This window comes from Myxine glutinosa, chromosome 8 (genome assembly GCF_964187855.1).
Source record: "Myxine glutinosa chromosome 8, kmMyxGlut1.1, whole genome shotgun sequence".
Taxonomy (NCBI): Eukaryota; Metazoa; Chordata; class Myxini; order Myxiniformes; family Myxinidae; genus Myxine; species Myxine glutinosa.
The window spans coordinates 111459605-111482986 of record NC_136268.1 but is presented as its reverse complement, the minus strand read 5'-3'; the positions used below and the strand labels follow the sequence as shown (position 1 = coordinate 111482986).

Genomic DNA, 23382 nt, shown 5'->3' with positions numbered 1-23382 from the left:
ATAAAGATCGATCTTTGTATCTGCCTTTGTTTCATTTGAATATTTTTACCTGTTTTAGAGAAAAAGAATAGGTTTTACTTTTCAAAACACCCTCTTGTGTATATGTATCAGACTCTGAACTCAATAAACTCATAAAGTGTGATGGTGGACTTTCTCATATCAAAAGGGCAGCTCAACAACAACTTTGTTGTTTAACAGGGCAGAGACGCAAGTGCTTTGTGGAGACGTGGTTCATGTGGAGCCTCCAGAACCACGCAGTCGATCCTCCACAACAGACTTTGAGATATCGCAAGATTTTGGTTTCCTTGTGCTGTGGCCCGATATCCTCCTGTCTGGCACAACTGTGACGAGGGCTATCCGCTGTCATCGCCGTGCTGTGTTAGGGGAACTTTTCAAGGTAAGAGTGCGATATGCACAGTTCAATTGATGTCCAACCAAATGTTGAGATTATACTCTAAACCGATTTCTTCTTCACTATTGTACAACTGCAGTTTGAGCAGGGTGGAGATGGTGGCAGCTCGGCCATGCTTTTGGGGACCGTTTTGCATGAGGTGTTCCAGAATGCAGCAATTCGTCGGGATTTCTCTCTGACCTCTCTCGGGCAGATCGCACTTGAGACACTATCACGTCCTCAGCACCTCGGGGACATGTGAGGCTCACGTGGCTGTACTCGTATTAGTTGGGTCATGTTGTAGATTACATGGTACCGATAATGATTTCATGGAGAGTGTAGCTGGTATTGCATCATATACAGTGCCTTGAGAAAGTATTCATGCCCCTTGACATTTTCACATTTTGTTGTGTTACTGCCTAAATTTAAGATTGATTCAATTGAGATTTTTTTTGTCATTGATCTGCACATAATATGCCTTAATGTCAAAGTGGATCTTGTTTATTTAGACATTTTTGCAAATCAATTAAAAGCTGAAATGTCAATAAGTATTCACCCCCTTTGCTATGACACTCCAAATTCAGCTCAGGTGCTCTCAATTTCCTTCAATCATCCTTGAGATGTCCAACTTGATTGGAGTCCACCTATGGCCAATTGAATTGTTTGGACATGACGGTATAGCTCATGATCGCTTCTAATGGGTTTTATTGGGGAGGTTTTCAGGTAAGAAAAATAAATCTATTTAATTTCAATATCGGTATTGGTAATTGGCACATGCCAGTTTCGCTATCTCTGTACCAATCGGCCCAGTCCAATATCGGTATCACTATCACGTATCGCTGTTCCGATTAATCGGCATAGGCCGATATCGGTATCACGATTGTGGATCACCGTATCGGTATTTTAAACATACCCCATTCGTATAAAATAACCAATTGCTTTTTAAAAGAGCTGCGAGACAAAAGAAAATGCGATCGCTTGTACCGGCTGAGGGTTAAAAGTTAAAACCTGCTGTACCTTCCTGGTACATCTTGACGTCATGCTTTCCACTGTTCCAGGCGTAGCTGAGTGCATCAACTTTTTATGCCTCCTTTGACGAAGTCGCCGGAGGCATTGTTGTCCACCATCGCACCGCGGAGCGAAAGGGGGACTATGGTTTTCCCGTGCGGGCGTGCGCGCTGCGTGCGTAAGCGAAGGAAAGCATTAGAATTTGGTGTGTGGGTGCAACCCACGTCAAAATCCAAGATGGCCGCTGCCATGTATGTCTGACGCCATGTATGTCTGAACCTTGTGAGCGGAATATCTTGAAAAATAAGCGAAGTACCAACTTCTAATCTGGTGTGTGGATGTATCTAGGCATAAGAAAGAACGCTATTGAAAATTGGGTCGCCACGTCAAAATCCAAGATGGCCGCCACTATATATATATATATGTCTGAACCTTGTGAGTGAAATATCTTGAAAAATAAACGAACTACTAACTTCGAATCTGGTGTGTGGGTGTATCTACGCATAAGGAAGAACGCTATTGAAAATTGGGTCGCCACGTCAAAATCCAAGATGGCCACCTTGCGTCTTCCACTTTGTCAACTCGCATCACTTCACCGAATGAACCTAGGTGTAACCTAGGCGTAACGTAACGTAACGCTTGTTTTCAAGGCGTAACGCTTGTTTTCAAGTTTGTTTTCAAGTTTCAAGTTTACGTCAAGGCGTAACGTAACCTAGGCGTAACGCTTGTTTTCAGGTTGTCCGTGCATCCGTGATAGGTTTTCGTTGCTGGATAACTGGATAACTTGAGAACGGCTGAAGGATCTTAGTCAAACTTGGTTCAGGCATGTATAATGATGTAAATATTAAATGATTAGACATTGTAGTGGGGCAACTTAGCATAACAATTGTGCATTTTGTGAGGAAAGCGCCAAATTTGGCACACTTGTAGACTATCATATTATGAAAAGATCTGGATATTGGGCCATCTGCGCCCAATATCGCATGCGCAAGGTGGCATCAATCAAGGTCATGATTGATGCGCATGCGCAAGATTGGAGGTCTCGTCTCTTCAAAGCTGTCCATGCACGCTCGCTTTCGAAGTTAAGTAACTTTTCTCAATTGTGTTTTTGTCGAAACTGGTCTTGTATGTACCTATTGGGGTGTCTTGAATAGTATTCTTGGCGTTGGTTTTTCATACCTGTGTACAGAATCGTCGGTCTCTCTTATCGCGTATTCTGAGGCCTAAGTGTAGTACTAGGCTACTGTGTCCAACCTTGGCTTAAGGCTTCATTTTTGTCGCAGCGGTTCTCTGATCGCGCTGCAATTATTTTCCGGTCTCTGTTTTTCACGGTCTTTTCATCCCATACTTCCTTGTTTTAAAATCTCAAAAAAAAAAAAAAAACCCAAAAACATTTCCTTCTGTTCTTATTCGTTTATTCGTTCTTATTTGTTCATTCGTTCGTTTTTCGACCACGTTGTTTCGTTTGTGATCACGTTAAAAAATGTCTCATCTGACCCCTGAAGACCTGTATTCTGTCATATTCGATAACACCTTTTTCTTCTTCTTCTATAAAAGGATGCTTTCGACTTGCTCACCAGATCCATTCATTCCAAAAAAAAATTCCATCTCTTATAGTGCATCTTTCATTCATTCCCTAAACTCTCCAGCACTCCATCCTCCCTCCAGCGTCCTCAAACGTATTTTTGACTCGAATGTCTCAAGAAACTCATTTTGCAATAAATGTTCGTTTCCCATTAATCGTACATTTTTCAAAATCCCATCACCCCAAAATCCCATTTCCCATCACCCCTCCCCTCTAAATCTACCCCCTTGCCCATCCCCTCCAAATCATCCCCATCACCCATCTCTTTCAAATCTTCCCCCTTGCCCCTCCCCTCCAAATCATCCCCATCACCCATTCCTTTCAAATCTCCCCCCACACCCCTCCGCTCCGAGACTCTCCCTCGCTCCTCCCCTCCTAGACTCCCCTCTCACCCCTCCCCCTCAAAGCGTCCTCCCCGCTTCTTCCCCCTTCCAACTTTCACCTTCATCTCCCTCAACCTGCTGCCTCGCTCTGCCTCCTCGTCAAATAACACCTCACTGCGCCTCTCCCAATCACCATCAAACCTTTTGTCTGCCCCATTCTTCCCTTTCTCCAAGCTATTCTGTAATCTCTGACACACCTTCAACAGCTCTCCCTACCTCTTCCTCCTCTTCCACATCTTACCCTACCGCTCCCCCCCCCCCCCTGTTCTGTATCCGATGCTCCCCCTCCTCTTCCTTAACAGTATGGACTTCAAACATCCGGGGCCTTCGCTCAAACTTGTCTGATCTCTCCATACAGGTTGCTTCTGTCAAACCAGACGTGATCTGCTTAACAGAAACTTTCCTCCTTCATGATGTCTCTGATTCCTTGGTATCTCTCCCAGGTTACTCCCTCCTCCGGTATGATAGACCTGAGCCTCGTCCTGGAGGTGGGGTTGCTATCTTTATAAAAAACTCTTCCTCACTCGCCCTGCACTGCCCTCTCTCCACCTCACCCCCAGGAATACCTTTGGCTACGGCTTCCCCTTCGCTCCCACCTTTTGTTCATATGTGTGTTGTACCGTCCACCAAACAGTGATGACTCCATCTACATCTCGCTGTCTGAGAATATGGACCAACTTCTATCTACCCATCCCAACTCTCTCTTCCTCATATGTGGTGATTTCAACTGCCACCATGCCAGTTGGCTGGGTGTGGGTACCACTCTCACCAGCCATGGCTCTTCAGCAAAGGACTTCTGTGACTCACTGGAACTGACACAATCTGTCAATTTCCCGACCCGGATTTCAGTCAACGGAGCATCTTCTCTTCTGGACTTGGTTATGACTAACTTCCCTGAAAATGTCTGCTGCTCTTCTTCTGCTCCAATCGGCTCTTCTGATCATGTGCTTGTTAAAGTGGACATCTCTCTGACCATTCTCAGAGAGCCTCCTAAGCGTCGACGAGTCTGGCATTTCACTCAGGCCAACTGGCACGGTCTTCAAGCATCCATCAATCATCTGGACTGGTCTGCCATCTCTACTGCCTCTGACATAAATTCTTCCTGGGAATTCTTCCAAAGCAAACTGCTCTCTCTCATGCACAGATTTATCCCATCTCGTCTTCTGTTGTCTTACCCTTCCTCCCGTCCATGGTACACGGAATCTTGTGGTGAGGCTATTTTTTTTTTTTTTTTTTTTTTTTCTTGTATACAAGATCGAGGCTCGTGAAAGAGCGAACATTAATCACACAGAAAGACAAACAGACACACAAAACAAATAACATCGGGAGCGGTAGACAAGATGGGGAGAGAGGGGGAAGGACACAAACACAACATTTGAGAGCAGGGACCGAGAGACATGGAGACATTGAGAGAACTGTGGGAGGGACTTTGCCCAGAAACGACTTGCTTTCGTTTCCTGGAAAGCAAATCCAACGGAAGGAAATCTCATTTCCTTTCACAAAGCCCGAAACAAGTGTGTGTCCACCCTCAGGAGAGCCAGGAAACAATATCTCTCCGTTCTCAGGACCGAACTCTCTTATCTGTCTCCCTCTTCCAAATCCTGGTGGCGTCTGGTCAAATCTGTTTCTGGTGTTTGTTCCTGAGAACAAACAGGAACCTGAGCAACAAACAGGAACCATCGCCAGCTCGCCTTCATGCTGTTGAAACCAAAGCATTCAGAACATTCAAACATCCCCTCCCTCACCTCAAATGGCCACACGGCTGACTCCGCGCGTGAAAAAGCTGAATGCCTCAACTCTGTGTTTGCCTCTAAATCTTCTGTCCCAAACCCATCCCTCTCTGTACCCACCGTACCCAGTCGTACCCAGCTGCTCCTGGACTCTGTGTCCTTTCCTCCTGACAAGGTGGAAAAGTTTCTGTCAACCCTCAACTCGGATTCTGCAACTGGACCTGACGGCATCAGCCCATGGGTCCTAAAATCCTGTTCTTCCGCTCTTTCACTCCCCCTCTCTGTTCTCTTCACCCTCTCTTTTGCTCAAGGTCATCTTCCATCTGCTTGGAAATCTGCCAACATCACCGCTTTGCACAAAAAAGGTGCAAAAACAGATCCCAGCAACTACAGACCAATCAGCCTTCTCCCAATTATCAGCAAAGTCATGGAATCCATCATTGCTTCAGATATGAAATCTTTCCTCTTCTCCAATGGCTTGATCTCTGATCATCAATTTGGTTTCAGACCTGGACACTCTACTCTGGACATGCTGCTTCTGCTTTCTCAACAATGAATGGAGGTCCTCAATGCCAAACAGGAAATTAGAGCAGTCTCCCTTGACATATCACGTGCCTTCGATACGGTCTGGCACCCCGCTCTGCTCACCAAACTCTCCTCTTTTGGTATCAATGGAAATCTCCACGCATGGCTGGCGGACTTCCTCTCTCGTCGTAGTCAACGTGTGGCCCTGAATGGGTTTCTCTCATCTCCTCTTCCTGTTCAGGCTGGAGTTCCACAAGGCAGTGTTCTGGGCCCTGTGCTTTTTCTGGTCTTCATCAATGATCTCTCTTGACTCTTGAAAATCCTCTGTATCTCTTTGCTGATGACTCTACTCTCTGTCGCTCCATTCTTCATCCCTCAGATCGGCAGTCTGCTGCCTCCTCACTCTCTGTAGACCTGGACAAAATCACAGACTGGGCAAACAAGTGGAACATGTCTTTCAATCCTGACAAATCTCACACTCTTACGATGTCTCTCCGAAAAGACCGACTGGACAACCCTCCCATCCACTTTCTGAATAATCCTCTCCAAGAAGTTCTGTCACTCAAGCTTTTGGGTCTCACTATCTGCCATGATCTTTCCTGGGAAAACCACATTTCCAATCTGGCCTCCAAAGCCAGTCGCCGACTGGGCATCCTCCGTCGTGCAAAGTCCTTCCTTGGCACACCTGAGCTCCTCACCACATACAAGGCTTTCATCCGCAGCTCAATGGAATACTGCTCTCCCCTCTGGGCTGGTGCTCCTGCCTCACACCCAGCTCGCCTTCATGCTGTTGAAACCAAAGCATTCAGAATCATTGGAATCTCCTGCGATGAAGCTAACTCCAAGGGCCTCTCACTCACTCACCGCAGGCAGGTTGGTGGTCTTTCCATTCTCTACCGACTCCTCTCTGGCCTTGCCCCCCCAGCTCTCTTTGGGCTCTGTCCCGCAAATATTCCTCCAGGTCGCACAAGATCTGCCTGCAACCCTCTTATGGTCAAACTGCCAAAATCAAGACTCTCTGCTCACCTTCACTCCTTCATTCCTCTCTTCTCCCGCCTCTGGAACAAACTCCCTCACTCTCTTCAATCCCACTCCACCCTCCAGGTCTTTAAAACTGCTGTTCACCACCATCTCTTATCTTCCCCCATCCAAAACCTTGATCTTTTCTACCCCCGCTAATTTCACCCCAATTCCACTTTTTTGAAATACCAACTTCTGTCCTGGAAGTCCTTGGTGTCCTTGTGTTTTATACTTCTCCCTCCACCCCCCCCCCCTTCCCACGCCTCCTCCCCCCCAAGCCCTCTCCCTTCCACACATCGCCCTGCTCTCAAATGTTGTGTTTGTGTGCTTCCCCTTCTCTCCCCATCTTGTTTTCCGCTCCCTCTTTTTGTGTGTTTTGTTTGTCTGGTTGATTTGTTTGTGAAGTAAATGTTAGCTCTTTCACGAGCCTCGATTCAGTATACAAAAAAAATAAAAAATAAAAAAATCTCAGATTCAGAGATTTGATTTTTGCAAGATTTCGATTCGATTGGGATCGAAGAGAACACCTTCTTCGTCTTCTGTACTGTGAAGTTGCCAGCCCTGAATTCTCTGGCTACATCTGGGTGCTTCATTGGGAGTGCAACCATGTCCCTCAGGTTAACAGGGACCCACCTGGCATAGTGTGTGTGGTCGAAGGCATGGAACCATGGGACCAGTTCCGTCAGGCCATCAAGGTACATCGTGAATGAAGCCTGCCGCAGAGAACGCACATAGATAGACCAGTACCAACATCTCTAGTTCCAGCACAGTTGCCCAGTACTGAAAGTTGGGAATGTCTTCTTCTCTCTGGTGACACCAGTCTTCGAACTCAGGCAGGTCTTCTGCATCATCAGCATATGTCATACAGTGGCGTTCATACGCACGGTGTTGCAGGATGTGCAGTGCCACTGCAGTGATTTGATGAGCTCTTCTTGTGCGGGCGACGTGGGCAGCTCGCAGGAAGGAGTCGGCCGTCCCTGTCGTTGCAATCTCAGCTTGCAAATCTGCAAAATCTGCAAATCTTGCAAAAATCAAATCTCTGAATCTGAGATGGCCCAATATCCAGATCTTTTCATAATATGATAGTCTACTGGTGTGCCAAATTTGGTGCTTTCCTCACAAAATGCACAATTGGTATGCTATATTTAGCTTAGCTGCTGAACTATTGGGGTCAAAGTCTGTAATAGGTCTATAACTTGAGAACGGCTGAAATGATCTAATTCAAACTTGGTACAGGTAAAGATTAGCTGATTAGATTTTGGGTTGCCGAGGTCAAAGGCCAAAGGTCAGTGGTCCTGTCAGGTAAAAATGTGATGACGTGTGAACAGTTGAAGGGATTCAAATTAAAACTTGGCCCAGGTATGTATAATGATGTAAAGATGAACTAATTAAATTTTGGGGTCAAAGGACAGTGGTTATGTCAGGTAAAAATGTGATAACTTGAGAAAATGTGATCAAACTTGGTACAATGAGAGAAATCAAACTTGGTACAAGTATTATAATGATGCAATAATGGGGGCGGAGGCATATCGGTCGACGATAGGACTGTAAACCCCTTTCTTCGATTTGTTGCTGAGATACCGATATTTGTGTGGCCATACCGGCTTGTAGATTTTTTTTTTTTTTTTTTTTTTTTTTTTCATACCGATTAAATTTTTCGGTATACTGGTGTATTCTAATTTCCAATACTGGTGTATTGATATGAAAAATTACACTGATATAACAAATATGTTGCCGGACCCTGGTAAAAATCGAGTAACTGATCACCTCTTCACTCGGGGGAATGTTGCGCTCGGCCCTACAATGGACAGGTGGCAGCTCTCTTTTGAAAAAATATATAATTTGTTCCGGAGATCTTACCATAACGAGAGTGTATTGTTGTCCCTCTGGGTGATTAGGTACAGCTTGGCACTTTCTCAGGAGGATATCACCGAAGATGTTCTCGGTTACCTTCCAACAGTGCATCGCTGGGCAGAAGAGTACCTGCACCCCACACCCATGCCCACGCAGGGATACATGCAGCTTCAAATGTGGGTATCTTTCTCCGAGTGCTCTGTGCAACTGTCACCCTATATTTCCCCTATTTCTCAGCTGTGATGTCTGTTTACCTGCCTCTCATCAACCTCTCCCCTCATACTCACTGTCAAACTGTTCCATTGTCACTACGTCGGTTTCTTTCATGCTGTCTATGTACCTCACCCATTAGCCTTGACCTATGTTAAAAAAAAAATTAAAAAAAGTAGAAGAAGAAGAAGAAACGCTATTTGGCTCGTTGTGTGAATGTGCTTTTGTTTTGAGGTTAGCATTCTCGGAACAAAATGCAAATTGCATCATGAGCCTGCATCACAAAAGATGCTGCCTTGAACGAAACGGGCTATGTATAGTTGGTTCAAATAACAATCGTGCCTGTAAGTGTGTCAAAAGGACAGTTCATTTACTTATTATTTCCCTGTTTGTAAAAGTGCATTTTAATTATTTAATTATCGTTCTTTATTTTTTGTCAATTTCCAACCGGCATATCTACAAGGTGGATGAAGTATTAGAATATCTGGTTTAGTAGGATTTGACTGACTAGACTATGATCATCATTTTTGTACTCCTGTGTGGACATTTTCTTTCTTTTAAACTGATGTTGGTTGAGTGGTTGATTTTTGTATGTTGAATTACTCTGCCTCACAACTTGTTTTTAATTGAATTGCTGAGCACAGTGTTGTTTTCCTTTTTCTCATTGATTGCTTAGTCCGTGTCTGACTGGGGTAAAAATAAATTCGGCATATGTTGTGAACTCGTATAGGTAAGGGAGCTCATGGCTCAAAATCCTGAGAATGTTGGCACGTATGCGCACTCGCGTGCCCGTCCAGTAGAGAGTTCACTGCCGGAAGTAGCCAATATTTTTACTGATTCCCCTTCCCTCCCCAACCCCGGGAGGACCGATCGTAATCCATTAAAACCTTTTAGGAAACTCCATTCACCCAGTGACATGAGACTTCAGATGTGCTTATTCCACAGTCACAAATATGCACTTTTTGTGTCTGAATCAATTTGTCCTTGTCACATGCCAACTGCACATTTATTGTAACTCTCATAACATCATTCGGTAACAGTATTGCATTTATGGTTTGAGCAAATACTTTTGGATTATATTGTGGGATTATAATGATGTTTTTCCTGCGAAGCTTTTGTTTTACTTGTCATTTGCCATGCCTTGTCTTTGCTCTGCTCTTCAGGCCTGGAAAAAAAGACAGTCCTGAAAAATGCAATCTGGCTGTTTGTGATATTACGGATATTGAGGAGAGCATCTGGTCCCCACGGTTTGGCTTGAAGGGCAAGCTCGATGTCACGGCGAAAGTAGCGGTACAGCGTCGTGGAAGAGGGTCGGCACTTCAGGAAAATGGAGCAGCCAGCTGGGAAGCTGTTCTACCCCTAGAGCTAAAGACAGGCCGGGAATCAAACTCCTTGGAGCATCGTGCACAAGTAATGGATATTAGAGTTTATTTTTATTTAAAAAAAGAGATCTCAAGTAATAAATAACAAATTCACTACAACGGCACTCGGTAGAGAGCATACCTCCGCCAGGCTGAATACTTTGTGTTGTATCCCACTGACAGGTCAGATGCGGATCTGACATGAACCAAAATCTAATCGCTTGTTCTTGTCACTTACCCAATTCATCCACCAAGCTTTGTCATAAGTCAACCACAGCTTTTTATAATACTAGCTGAGGTACCCGGCTTCGCCCGGGTTGAATAAGAATAATACAAATATATGATGAAAAGAACATGTATATTTTAGAGCAATATCACAGTACATTTCCTACATGACGTTTTTTCAATTTTCAATTTCTCAAAACCTCTGGGTATACAACATTTCTGGTTTTCTGACATGGTGCCAAGACATAAAGATTGCTTGGTTTTCCAACCTTCGAGCAGCCCACGTACAGCTGGCCATGGGCAAACACTTGTTCTGTGAAGTTCAGGCCTACAACCTTCATTGATTGCCCCTGCGCCCTGTTGATGGACATAGCAAAACATAGCCTGATGGAGAACTGAATCCTCTTGAAGGAGAATGGAAGGTCAGGTGGAATAAGTGGTATCCTTGGAATGAATACTTTCTCTCCTCTGTATTGTCCTGAGAGGATGGTTGCCTCTAGGACATGCGGCATCATTTGCTGGATTGTCAATCGTGTTCCATTACACAGCTTTGGTGGATCAAGATTCCTTAGAAGCATGATTGGTGCTCCCACCTTGAGAATCAACCTGTGTGTTGGGAGTCCTTGAGGCTGACGACTGTTGAGAAACTCAGTTGGGAGGTTTACTGCCTGATCTGCATGTCACTTTGGCAAGAGAAGCATAATTTCTTTCATGACCGGACAGCGAATGTCATTATGTGCGACTTTACGTCACTCCTACGGACGTGAAAACATTTGTTTTCCTTAAAAATATATTTAAAATAAATAAAATAGTACATAAATTAACAATAAAAGAAGCTAAAAAACAATTTAAAATACAATAAAAAGCACATTAAAAATATATAAATATGTACGTACAGTATACTGTACGTACGCGCAACCGCTGATTCTCATTCAAAACAGAGGCGACGTACAGTATTCCTTTACTGTGTCTGTGTCAGCCATGGGTCCGAAGAAGGATAATGCTAGTGTTTCCAAGCGTAATGTGGTTACGATGGACGATAAGGTAAATCTGATTAAAAGGTATGGAAAAGGTGGAAAAGTGTCGGTGATAGCGCATAGACCTTATCGCGAATCGGAACCGCAATGCGTCATGGGATCGGAAAGGGGCAATAGCGCCGCCACAAACTACACCATGGAATTGCAGCTGGACCGGTTTTTTAAACCATTGATATTAAAATAAAAAGTAGCCTATAACCACCGGAATTTTATGCTGATTCCGAATCTGTGTCTAAAACTTTTATCCGATGTGTAGTTCTTGAGTTGTAAGCGGACATCCAGACAGACACACACACAGACACTCCTCCTTTATATATAGAGATGCTACATATCGTTTTTGGCCCTATGGTGAAGGTGAAGAATCACTTAAAAATTCTCCTATTCGGATCTTCACCAAAATCGAATCGATTTGTCCTTATCACATAACCAATGTGTTCACCAAGTTTCATCCATATCTGTCCACAACTTTCTGAGATATCGTGCTATATATCGTTTTTGCCCCATCTCTCAATGATGATCACTCCAAAATAATAAGAATTCAAAAATAATTCTTCAAAATTAACAATAAAAAAAAATCTTGTTCAGATAAACAAACATACAGGGGTGAAAACATAACCTCCATCCACCTTTGGTGACAGAGGTATCAAATGTGGAATTCTGCTCATTTGCAAAGAACCCATCCTTATGGACTGAGAGGTTGATTCCCCGTCTGTGATGTCGATGGTGTATATTATGACTACTTCCAATCCTAGCTCACATCACTTCCAGTAGTTAGTATGAAAATTTATTTTTATTTTTTTTCTTCACGATGTCCAGCTTCTGCTTCGTTGTGTTCTCTTGTAATGTTAATATTAAAATATGTATGGAATCCAGGAATATAAATTTATCTTACCACCGAAAAGCTTTCCTTGAACACCCTGAGTGCATCCACCAGTTTTCGACTTTTTTCAGTGGTTCTTGAGACCCACTCCCACTAGCTGATGCCACACAATATCTTTCATTATGTGTATACGTATATGTAAAAACCATTGTCTCTCTGTGGCTTTCTGTCTTTGTTCCCTAATGCATGACCACATCGTTTAAGTTACAAACTCCAAATTCTGGGTACAAGTGTGTGTGTGTGTGTGTGTGTGTGTGTGTGTGTGTGTGTGTGTGTGTGTGTGTGTGTGTGTGTGTGTGTGTGTGTGTGTGTGTGTGTGTGTGTGTGTGAACGTGTGTGTGTGAACGTGTGTGTGTGAACGTGTGTGTGTGAACGTGTGTGTGTGTGTGTGAGTGTGTGTGTGTGTGTGTGTGTGTGTGTGTGTGTGTGTGAACGTGTGTGTGTGTGAACGTGTGTATGTGTGAACGTGTGTGTGTGTGAACGTGTGTGTGTGTGAACGTGTGTGTGTGTGTAAATTCTCCGTGCAAGTGTGTACCTTGTATCGCCACCTGGTGGTGGTCGCAGAGAGTATTATAATTTCCTTTTTTACATGGGCACCGCTGAGGTTAAATTGCTCTTTGCACAGGTAAATTTGTCCTAGTTCCCATCCCCCCCCCCCCTAAAATGGAGGGGCCTGTCAAAGCCCCCCCCCTCAATATATGTATATCTATATATATATATATATAAAACACAGTTTGTGTGTGTGCGTGTGTGTGTAATGTTACCGATAGACTCCGAAACGGAGAGGCTCACGTGCTTGATATTTGGCATAGACATGGCCATTGAGCCTGGGATGAACATGGCTGAGACCATATTTGACGAGATCCATGTTTTTTATTCATATTTACCTCAGCGCATTTCAGCGAAGTACCCGCTAATCTCAGCCAGTGCGAGCAGCTCGCTGATTCGCTCAGAGCAATCACGTGATGTTCCATCCCGTCACACGTTTGCACGTAATTCAGGGCGAAAAGCCATTGCGTCACCTTTATGCGATCGTGTTTTGTGTCGATTTTGTGCGATATGAATTAAATTTTAATTCATATTTCGTGTTTACGAATTCGAATACGAAGGATTTCCCCTTTCCCCTTTCGATTTCGAATACGAATCGAATACGAGCTTGAGTCGAGAGGGCGAATGTACAGGTCTCCCCTCCCCCACCCCCCTCCACCCTACCCTCTCCCTTTCCCCACTCCCCTTTCCCCTCCTCTCCCCTCCCCTCTCTTCCCCCTCCCTTTCCCCCATGCCCCTCCCTTTCCCCCATGCCCCTCCCTTTCCCCCCTACCCCTTCCTTTCCGCCCTACCCCATCCCCCTCCACCCTCCCCTCCCCTTTCCCCCATGCTCCTCCCTTTCCCCCCTACCCCTTCCTTTCTGCCCTCCCCTCCCCCTCCCCCCTCCCTCTCCCCTCCCCCCCTCTCCTCCCCTCCCCCCTGTTCCCCTCCCCTTCCCCCTTCCCTCCCCTGCCCGGCAATGCCGGGTACTTCTGCTAGTATGTATATATAGATTGTGTGTGTGTGTGTGTGTGTGTGTGTGTGTGTGTGTGTGTGTGTGTGTGTGTGTGTGTGTGTGTGTGTGTGTGTGTGTGTGTGTGTGTGTGTGTGTGTGTGTGTGTGTATATATATATATATACATACACAGTATATCTCACCCCTCTGCCCCCCCCCCCCCCTACCTCCTCAGGCAACACCAGGTACTTCGACTCGTACATTAAATATACATGGAGAACTTACGTCCTACACCACCCTGAACCTCAGGAGCTATTATTGTTTTTGTTTTTTCTGCTTCTTTAATCACTTAAAGTGAGTAGCCAGTAGTACATAGATGTCAAGAAAGATGCCGTGCATGATACTTGCGAAATCCAAATAAAAAATATTCTTTTAAGATTTGCTTGTGAACCGATTCCATGACCCAATATGCAAATTCTGTTCAACTGAGCAGAGGACCCAGCCTCCGGATGGGTGGAGATTGCACATTACTTGCTGAAAAAGTGTAGTCTGAGTATTGCAAGAATACTCTATCGATGTTTGTGTGGTGTGGGTCTAAAGGGTGCAAAGGTCTAAGTGTTTCAAACGGTTTTGAGAGATCTAAAGGGTATTTTCCAATAGTAGTTATGGTATTAATGGGTATAAGGAGTCTAAAGAGGACAAAAGTATGTAAAGGTCTTTTGGCATCTCAAGGGTCTTGAAAGATCTGAAGACTGAAGTGGCCTAAAAGGTATAATGGGTATGTTCCTGCAGGAGTTACAGATTTAAAGAGTTTAAGGAGTCTAAAGAGGGTCTATAAATCTAAAGTTTAAAAGGTCTAAGGGTCAAGGAGTCAAAGCAGTGTAAAGGGTGTATCAAGGGTCTGAAATGGTTTAAAGGGGTCAAAAAGGTTGAAGGGGTATGAAGGTCTAAATGTCTAGAACATACGTTCCTATAGTCCGAAATTGATAGACAGAGACATGGTACAATAATACAAAATTTATATACATACTCGCGTTCAAATACTACTTTATTAATAGATATGCTTACATGGATCGACCTAGTCTTCACCTCAACGAGGGTTCACCGTCTGCCCGTGATTTTCGGTTTTATGTTCGGTATCCACAGTGCCTTCAGAAAGTATTCACAACCCTTGACTTTTTTCACATTTTGTTGTTACAGCCTGAATTTAAACTGGGTTAAATTGAGATTTTTTTTGTCACTCTACACATAATACCCCATAATGTCAAAGAGAATTTTTTTGGGAAAATTTTACAAAATTATTTAAAATGAAAAGCCCCTTGAGTAAATAAGTATTCGTCCCCATTTGCTATGGCACTCCAAATTGAGCCCACATGCATCCAATTTCCTTTGAACATCCTTGATGTCTCTACAACTTGATTGGAATCCACTTGTGGCCAATTGAATTGATTGGAGATGATTTCGAAAAAAACACTTTTCGACGTAAGGTCCCACAGTTGACAGTGCATATAAAATATAAAAAAATAATCACATTTAGAGGCCATTTAGAGGTTGACAGTGCATGTCAGGGCAAAAAACTCCACGATGAAGTCCAAGGAACTGTCTGTTGAACTCCGAGATAGAATTGTGAGGAGGCATAGATAATTAAACAATTTACAATTTAAACAATTATTAAACAATTTCTCGAGTGTTGAAAGTTCCCAAGAGCACAGTGAGCTCCATCATTAGGAAATGTAAAGAATATGGAACTATACACACTCTTCCTAGAGCTGGCTGTCCAACCAAACTGAGCAACCAGGCAGAAGGACCTTGGTTGAGGAGGTGACCAAGAACCCAATGACCACTCTGACAACTAGAGAGTCCCTTGGCTGAGATGGGAGAACCTACCTGAAGGCCAAGTCTCTGCAACCCTTCACAAATCCAGGCTTTATGGGAGAGTGGCCAGATGGAAGCCACTCCAGAGAAAAAGGCACATGACAGCACGCTTGGAGTTTGCAAAAAGGCACGTGAAACACTGATAGCATGAGGCAAAATATTATATGGTCTGATGAGATGAAAATTGGACTCTTTGGCCTGAATGCAAAACGATATGTTTAGTGGAAAACAAGCACAGCTCACCATCCATCTCACACCATCCCTATCGTGAAGCATGGTTGTGGCAGCATCATGCTATGGGGATGCTTTTTAGTGGCAGGGACTGGGAGACTTGTAAGGATAGAGGTAACAATGAATGGAACCAAATACAGATAAATCCTTGAGGAGAACCTGCTTCAGAGTGTAAAGGACCTGAGACTACAGAAAAGATTTATGTTCCAACAGGCCAATGGACCCCATTGCTTCAAAACCAACACTGGAATGGCTTCAGAACAAGAATGTGAAAGTCCTTGAGTGGCCCAGCTAAAGCCCTGACTTGAATCCCATTGAGAATCTGTGCAAAGACTTGAAGGTTGCTGTTCACTGAATATGCACATCCAACTTGACAGAGATTGAGCAATTCTGCAAGGAAGAATGTGAGAAACACCCCAAATCCAGATGTGCAAAGCTGATACAGCCAAACTTAAGAAAATTTTGAAGCTGTAGTTGCTGCCAAAAGCATTTCTACATATTATTGACATGGGGCTGAATACTTATGTAAATTAGATATTTCTGTATTTCATTTTCAATAAATTAATGTGTAAAAAATTCTAAAAACATGTTTTCATTTCAATTGTCATTCTGGTGTATTTTGTGTGGATCAGTGAGAAAAAAAAATCTCAATTTAATCAATTTTATATTCGGGCTGTAACACAACAAAACGTGAAAAAGTCAAGGGGTGTGAATACTTTCTGAAGGCACTATATAGATATCAAGTGACAACAACAACACAACATGCATTTTAAGGCCATTTTCCCTGCTAGAGCGGGGGTTAGCCTTGCGGTCCCCATGACAATCTTCTCCATTTTGCCCTATTTTCTGCATCTCTCCTTGTTAACCCCCTTGCCCGCATTTCTTCTTCCACCATCTTTAGCCAAGTCTTATCTCGGTCTTCCCCGTCGTCTACTTCCTTCTACATTAACTTCCATCACTCTTCTCAACCAGTCACTTTCATCCTTCCTCAATACATGACCAAACCATCTCAACCTGTTCCTCTTCACAGCATCAATCACAGGCAATATTCCCATCACCTTTCGCAATTCATCATTTGTCTTCCTCTCTCTCAACGATACTCCGCACATCCATCGAACCATTCGCATTTCCACCCTTTCCAGCCTTCGTTGCTGCTCTACGTTCATTACCCATGTCTTGCTCCCATAAATCATAACACTTCTCACACATGCAGCATACACCTTTCCCTCAGCTTCAGCGACACTCTCCTCCTCATCAGCACGCCACTCAGTTCCCGAAACTTCTTCCATGCACATCTCACTCGAGCAACCGTTGCCGAGTCTGATCCACCTTCTCCATTCAGCATGTCTCCGAGGTAGCAAAATGTTTTCACACCTTCCAGCTTCACGCCGCCTCCAAGATCCAACTCAACATTTCCTCCATCTGCAGCTCCCTCTGCGCACACCTTACATTTGAATGTAGCTGCCACACTGGTAAATGACCCTCTCAGACCACTACATTTTTGATGAACCCACTCAGCACACATTGTACATTGAATGGAGTTCACTCCGACACCCTTCCTGCACACAGCACACGGCCACTTCCCAGTTCTTTCCACCTCACCACATGCTTTACCACTTGCCATCACCTTTGTCTTTCCGATATTCACCTTCATATATAGATATCAAGTGAATCGGATGAAAATTGACAATTTATGTGACCTTTGACCTTTTGGTCTATCGACCTCAAAACAATAGACATCTCGATTGTGACTACCTCTACCAGGTGGTTAAGTTTTGTGAGGAACGGAGTAAAATTGTGACCTGTAGGCGATTGACATGTGGTACAGACAGGTTGACAGAAAAACAGACCAGACCAACCAATATACTTGTGAATGTTCAATTTCGCAAGTAACAAACAAACGTTTCTCAAATAATGTATATTCACTGGTCTAAACATTGAGCAATGTGCTTGGATGGGACCGTCAATCCGGTCGACCATTCTTGAAAATCACCCTCTAGTCTCGCCTTTTACATTTCCTGATGTAAGTGAAGAACCTCAGTGCTGTCGTGGTTTCGTAACTTGCTGTTTTTGCCGTGCGCTTTGCTGCAGGTTATCCTGTACACGCTGTTGAGCCAAGAGCGTCGTGCTGAGCCGGGCCTTGGCCTCTTACTCTACCTGAAAACTGGAGCCGTGCATGCAGTGCCAGCACAACGTTTGGACCTGCGTGGTGAGGAAACCCTGGGTTTCTCTGTTAAGTGGTTACTTAGCTTCCACGCTCACAATATTTGTTTGAGTGATCAGTGTCCTTCATCACTGCAGGTTTATCCTAGACGCTGTGGTGGCATTTGTGTGCGTTTTGTTGTGCTTATTACGTTTGTCTTTTATGATGCAATCTTTATTTCATAATTGCACTATGTTGTAACGTCATTAGATTCTCATTATGCTGTGCAATTTGTTGAGTTTTTGGATATTTGCACTTTTGTAATTGTGTGTTTTTCATTGTGATATAAGCAATGCTGTGAATATGTGTAAGCATTGTTCCTGATGTGCACCTTGATGTCACAGTATAGTCCCTGTCAGTGATTACATGGTAGTTCAGAGGTAGTGCACTCGCCATTGACCCATCTAATTTGGTTTCAATTCCCAGCCCGACTATGAACTGCCATTCTGGTGCCTTGCAGGTAAACCGTTTTATCAGTAAGTGCACTGTTCTTTGGAAAGGGCATTGAACCACATGCCTCTAATGCAAGGTCCCTGGCTAAAATATTTCCTGCTCCGGTTGAAGGCTGCTTTGACGGCATCCCGGCAAGAGCAGCAACCTGTGCAGGATAAATTTTCAGCTCTGGAAATGTCCACGCCTGGTCCCAAATGCCTTGTTACCCCCACCATCCTCCTCCCTCCCCACCCCACCCCCCCCCCCCCTGTCTACCCAGAGGGATATGGAAGCAGCATCAAACAAGTTCCCCATCACGACATGAAATCCATTTGAAAGCAAAATATTTTTATATTTGACACTAATGTGTCGGAAAGTTTAAGCGCTGCGCCCTTCGTGGTGACAGTATCGCAAGCACCGTTTATGATTTGTTGGTTGCCTTTTTTTATTCCCTCACTGTTGCAGAGCTCATTAAAATCAGAAACAAGATTGCAAATCATCTGGCTACCCCCACGGAGCGATGCCCCGACACTGTGGAAGAGGTCCGCCCAAGTAGCCTCCCACCAATTATTTTGGACCGAGACACCTGCCAGCGCTGCTCTCAACTGCGGAATTGTGCGCTTATGCACAGGTAGGTACTCTGGCCTGTTACAGTTGCAACTTCATTGAACATGTGATATTGAACTTTTATTTTTCTTTTCAGAAGATGACACAGCAGCCAGCTTCATGTTACCATTGAAGGTTGCATAGCATGCTTTGGATATGTAACAAATCATAAATTCATGTCGTGATGGGGAGGCCATGTGCCGCAAGGCTGGCTTGCCTCGAAGGAGGGTTTATTTTGGTCAAATTATATGTAGTATGAATGGAGAAATCCACACTACCATTGAGCTGCCATGCTTTCTTAAAAAAACAAAGTTAAATTGAAGAATAAATTGGGCAATGTGGTGACCTCATATTTTATCCAACGATGACCTACAAGATGGAGGCCTCCAAGTGCGAGTCTGGCGTTTTTTTATCACAACAGCACTAAGCCTTGTTCACATGTTTATCAATGGCAATTCTTTTTTCTTTTTTTCCATCTGTGACCCAGGGCTGTGGAGAAGGGTTGGAGTCCTGAGGAAATGACCGAAGAACAGGTAGTGCTACTTAAACAACAAATCCAGCATTTATCTAAGGCTCATCTGACCTACTTTGCACACTGGTACTTGCTGTGCCTCCTGGAAGGGGAAGCTGCCAGTAGCAAGAACAACCGTAGCGAGCTATGGGCTCTCCCAGCACAGACCAGGTAAGCTTTGTGGCCTATAGCTGTGACCGTTTTTTTGGAGTTGGCCTTTGAACAGATGTTCACATGGCTATGTGTCTGTGTTGGCTGAAACATACCACTTGTGCAGGGAGCTAGCAGGCCGCTGCACGCGTGGCCTAAAGTGCCAAGGTCCAGCCAAGCAGCTAAGTGCTGGAGGACGTGGATTTCATCAGCGCATGAGTCGCCCGAAGCCCACGAGCATGTCTCTTCTCACTTCCGGCGATCGCATTGTGCTGAGCCAGGATGGTGGTGCTGGCACATTGGCTGTTGCTATGGGAACATTGTTGGCAGTGACAGATGAGTTTGTTGATTGTTTGCTGGACAGGTGGGTTCAACAAAGACTTTGCATATATTATTTGGAGAGTGACATCAACAGTTTCGTGACATCTGTGAAGGGCAAACTAAGCGATGGTTTAAAAGTGTGAAACCTAAAAGGCACAGACTGCATATTTTGGGTATAAGCTGTATTCTAGAATTTTATGGGATGGCACGTCGCCCGTCCGTCAGTCCGTAAACACTTGCAACTTCTCCGAAACTGCTGATGGGATTGTGAACAAACATGCTAACGTGATATTTGGTATGTTGCAACTCAAGCTTGTTCACGGCATTAAAAAATCGGGGTCTACTGGGGGGCAAAGTGGGTCTAGATTTAACCCCTGGAAATAGGTATTTGTTTTCTTCTCTGAAACTACACACACAATTTCGATAAAACTTGACCACACCCTTCATCACCCGTGTTGTACCAAAGTTTGTTCTTTGCTCATGGCATTAAAAAGATCGGGCCCTAAGGGGGGGAGGGAGGGTGTTGTCCCCCAAAATAGGTAGGTATTTGCTTTCTTTTCCGAAACTACACACATGATTTCGATGAAACTTGACCACAAACTTCATCTAAATTTTGTTCGCGGCATAAAAAAAAAATCAGGGTTTAAGGGCTCTATGGGGTGGGAGTGGGGGGAGGGTGGGTGGGGTTCCCCAAAATAGGTATTGCCGTATCCCCGGGTTAAGACCACAAGAGGATGAATGTCCAAAACGAGCTTTAACTCCGAGGCGTATACCCAACTTGGCACTATTATCTTTTCGCACGCGCAGGAAGGTTCGAGGCCTTATCTGATCGGAAACATACACAAGGGTTATCCGATCCCCACAGACAGAAAGACGGGACAGCAAAATCCACAACACAAGAAAGGTAAGATTTGGCAAATAATTATTTAATGACAATAAATGCAAATAACAACGAAAGTTGAGGTAAAACTAAAATTCCTAATTGAGACGTCTCCACTCAGACTCGTGTGCAAACGTGGGGAAAACGAAAGTAAAAGAAAGCGCACACGAACCAAAGACCACACGCCCGCGACCAAGCCGGAACAAGGAGGAAATGCGACTACCTCCAATAAGCGCCAGGACAGACAGAGACAGACAGACAGAGACAGACAGACAGACAGAGACAGACAGACAGACAGAGACAGACAGAGACAGACAGACAGAGACAGACAGACAGAGACAGACAGAGACAGACAGACAGAGACAGACAGACAGAGACAGACAGACAGAGACAGACAGACAGAGACAGACAGACAGACAGAGACAGACAGACAGAGACAGACAGACAGAGACAGACAGAGACAGACAGACAGAGACAGACAGACAGAGACAGACAGACAGACAGAGACAGACAGACAGAGACAGACAGACAGAGACAGACAGACAGAGACAGACAGACAGAGACAGACAGACAGAGACAGACAGACACAGACAGACAGACAGACAGACAGACAGAGACAGACAGACAGAGACAGACAGACAGAGACAGACAGACAGAGACAGACAGACAGAGACAGACAGACAGACAGAGACAGACAGAGACAGACAGACAGACACAGAGACAGACAGACACAGAGACAGACAGACACAGAGACACAGACACAGAGACAGACAGACACAGAGACAGACAGACACAGAGACAGACAGACACAGAGACAGACAGACACAGAGACAGACAGACACAGAGACAGACAGACACAGAGACAGACAGACACAGAGACAGACAGACACAGAGACAGACAGACACAGAGACAGACAGACACAGAGACAGACAGACACAGAGACAGACAGACACAGAGACAGACAGACACAGAGACAGACAGACACAGAGACAGACAGACACAGAGACAGACAGACACAGAGACAGACAGACACAGAGACAGACAGACACAGAGACAGACAGACACAGAGACAGACAGACACAGAGACAGACAGACACAGAGACAGACAGACACAGAGACAGACAGACACAGAGACAGACAGACACAGAGACAGACAGACACAGAGACAGACAGACACAGAGACAGACAGACACAGAGACAGACAGACACAGAGACAGACAGACACAGAGACAGACAGACACAGAGACAGACAGACACAGAGACAGACAGACACAGAGACAGACAGACACAGAGACAGACAGACACAGAGACAGACAGACACAGAGACAGACAGACACAGAGACAGACAGACACAGAGACAGACAGACACAGAGACAGACAGACACAGAGACAGACAGACACAGAGACAGACAGACACAGAGACAGACAGACACAGAGACAGACAGACACAGAGACAGACAGACACAGAGACAGACAGACACAGAGACAGACAGACACAGAGACAGACAGACACAGAGACAGACAGACACAGAGACAGACAGACACAGAGACAGACAGACACAGAGACAGACAGACACAGAGACAGACAGACACAGAGACAGACAGACACAGAGACAGACAGACACAGAGACAGACAGACACAGAGACAGACAGACACAGAGACAGACAGACACAGAGACAGACAGACAGACACAGAGACAGACAGACAGACACAGAGACAGACAGACACAGAGACAGACAGACACAGAGACAGACAGACACAGAGACAGACAGACACAGAGACAGACAGACACAGAGACAGACAGACACAGAGACAGACAGACACAGAGACAGACAGACACAGAGACAGACAGACACAGAGACAGACAGACACAGAGACAGACAGACACAGAGACAGACAGACAAAATGACGAGACCACGTTCTCTTTCCTTCAGCTCCCGAATGTTCCACGATGACGTCGCACTCTGTCCAATCACCGAGCTCTACTCTATCATAAAGGCTGGGGCGGGGCCTCCCCGTTATGAGTCGTCGGGTGCAGAGTCCAATATCCCAATATCCGTTCGGGAATATTCGGATGTCGTCGTTCGCCGTGATGCGGGGCATGTGTGCCGATCGGCAAATGTGCTGGGTGTTGGTTAGCCCTGGCGGCGTTGTGAGCGAATGGGTCCATTTACAGTGCGATCTTTGTAGTTATAATGGCGGCCCTTTTTGATGCAATAACAATGAAGGGAAAATCACAGGGGAATTACACACTGGGTTTTATCCTCAGGCCCTGCCTAAATAGCATAGCTCCACCCCTTGTATGGAGACACATAAACGATCTTACCTGGGCAGTCGGCCTGACTTAATTTACATCGAGGTGGGTTCTTCTTCTTCATGACACTCGGAGCATTCTAAACCTACACGTTCTGAACTTCATTAAAGTATTTCATCCATACCCCAAAAACATAACAGTATTTTTCTGTTTGTTTGTTTGAAGT

At 44.8% G+C, this 23382-nt stretch overlaps 1 protein-coding gene across 2 annotated transcripts in view; it reads left to right on the top strand.

The window, feature by feature from the left end:
* Positions 1-23382, top strand: part of DNA2 (DNA replication helicase/nuclease 2) — a 105147-nt gene that overhangs the window by 39780 nt on the left and 41985 nt on the right. For both annotated transcript variants that reach the window (XM_078783682.1, XM_078783683.1), the window contains 8 exons: positions 199-397; positions 492-649; positions 8541-8672; positions 9870-10116; positions 17889-18006; positions 18898-19063; positions 19526-19720; positions 19827-20063. In XM_078783682.1, the coding sequence (XP_078639808.1) occupies positions 199-397; positions 492-649; positions 8541-8672; positions 9870-10116; positions 17889-18006; positions 18898-19063; positions 19526-19720; positions 19827-20063 (1452 nt within the window). The remainder of the gene's footprint in view (positions 1-198; positions 398-491; positions 650-8540; positions 8673-9869; positions 10117-17888; positions 18007-18897; positions 19064-19525; positions 19721-19826; positions 20064-23382) is intronic.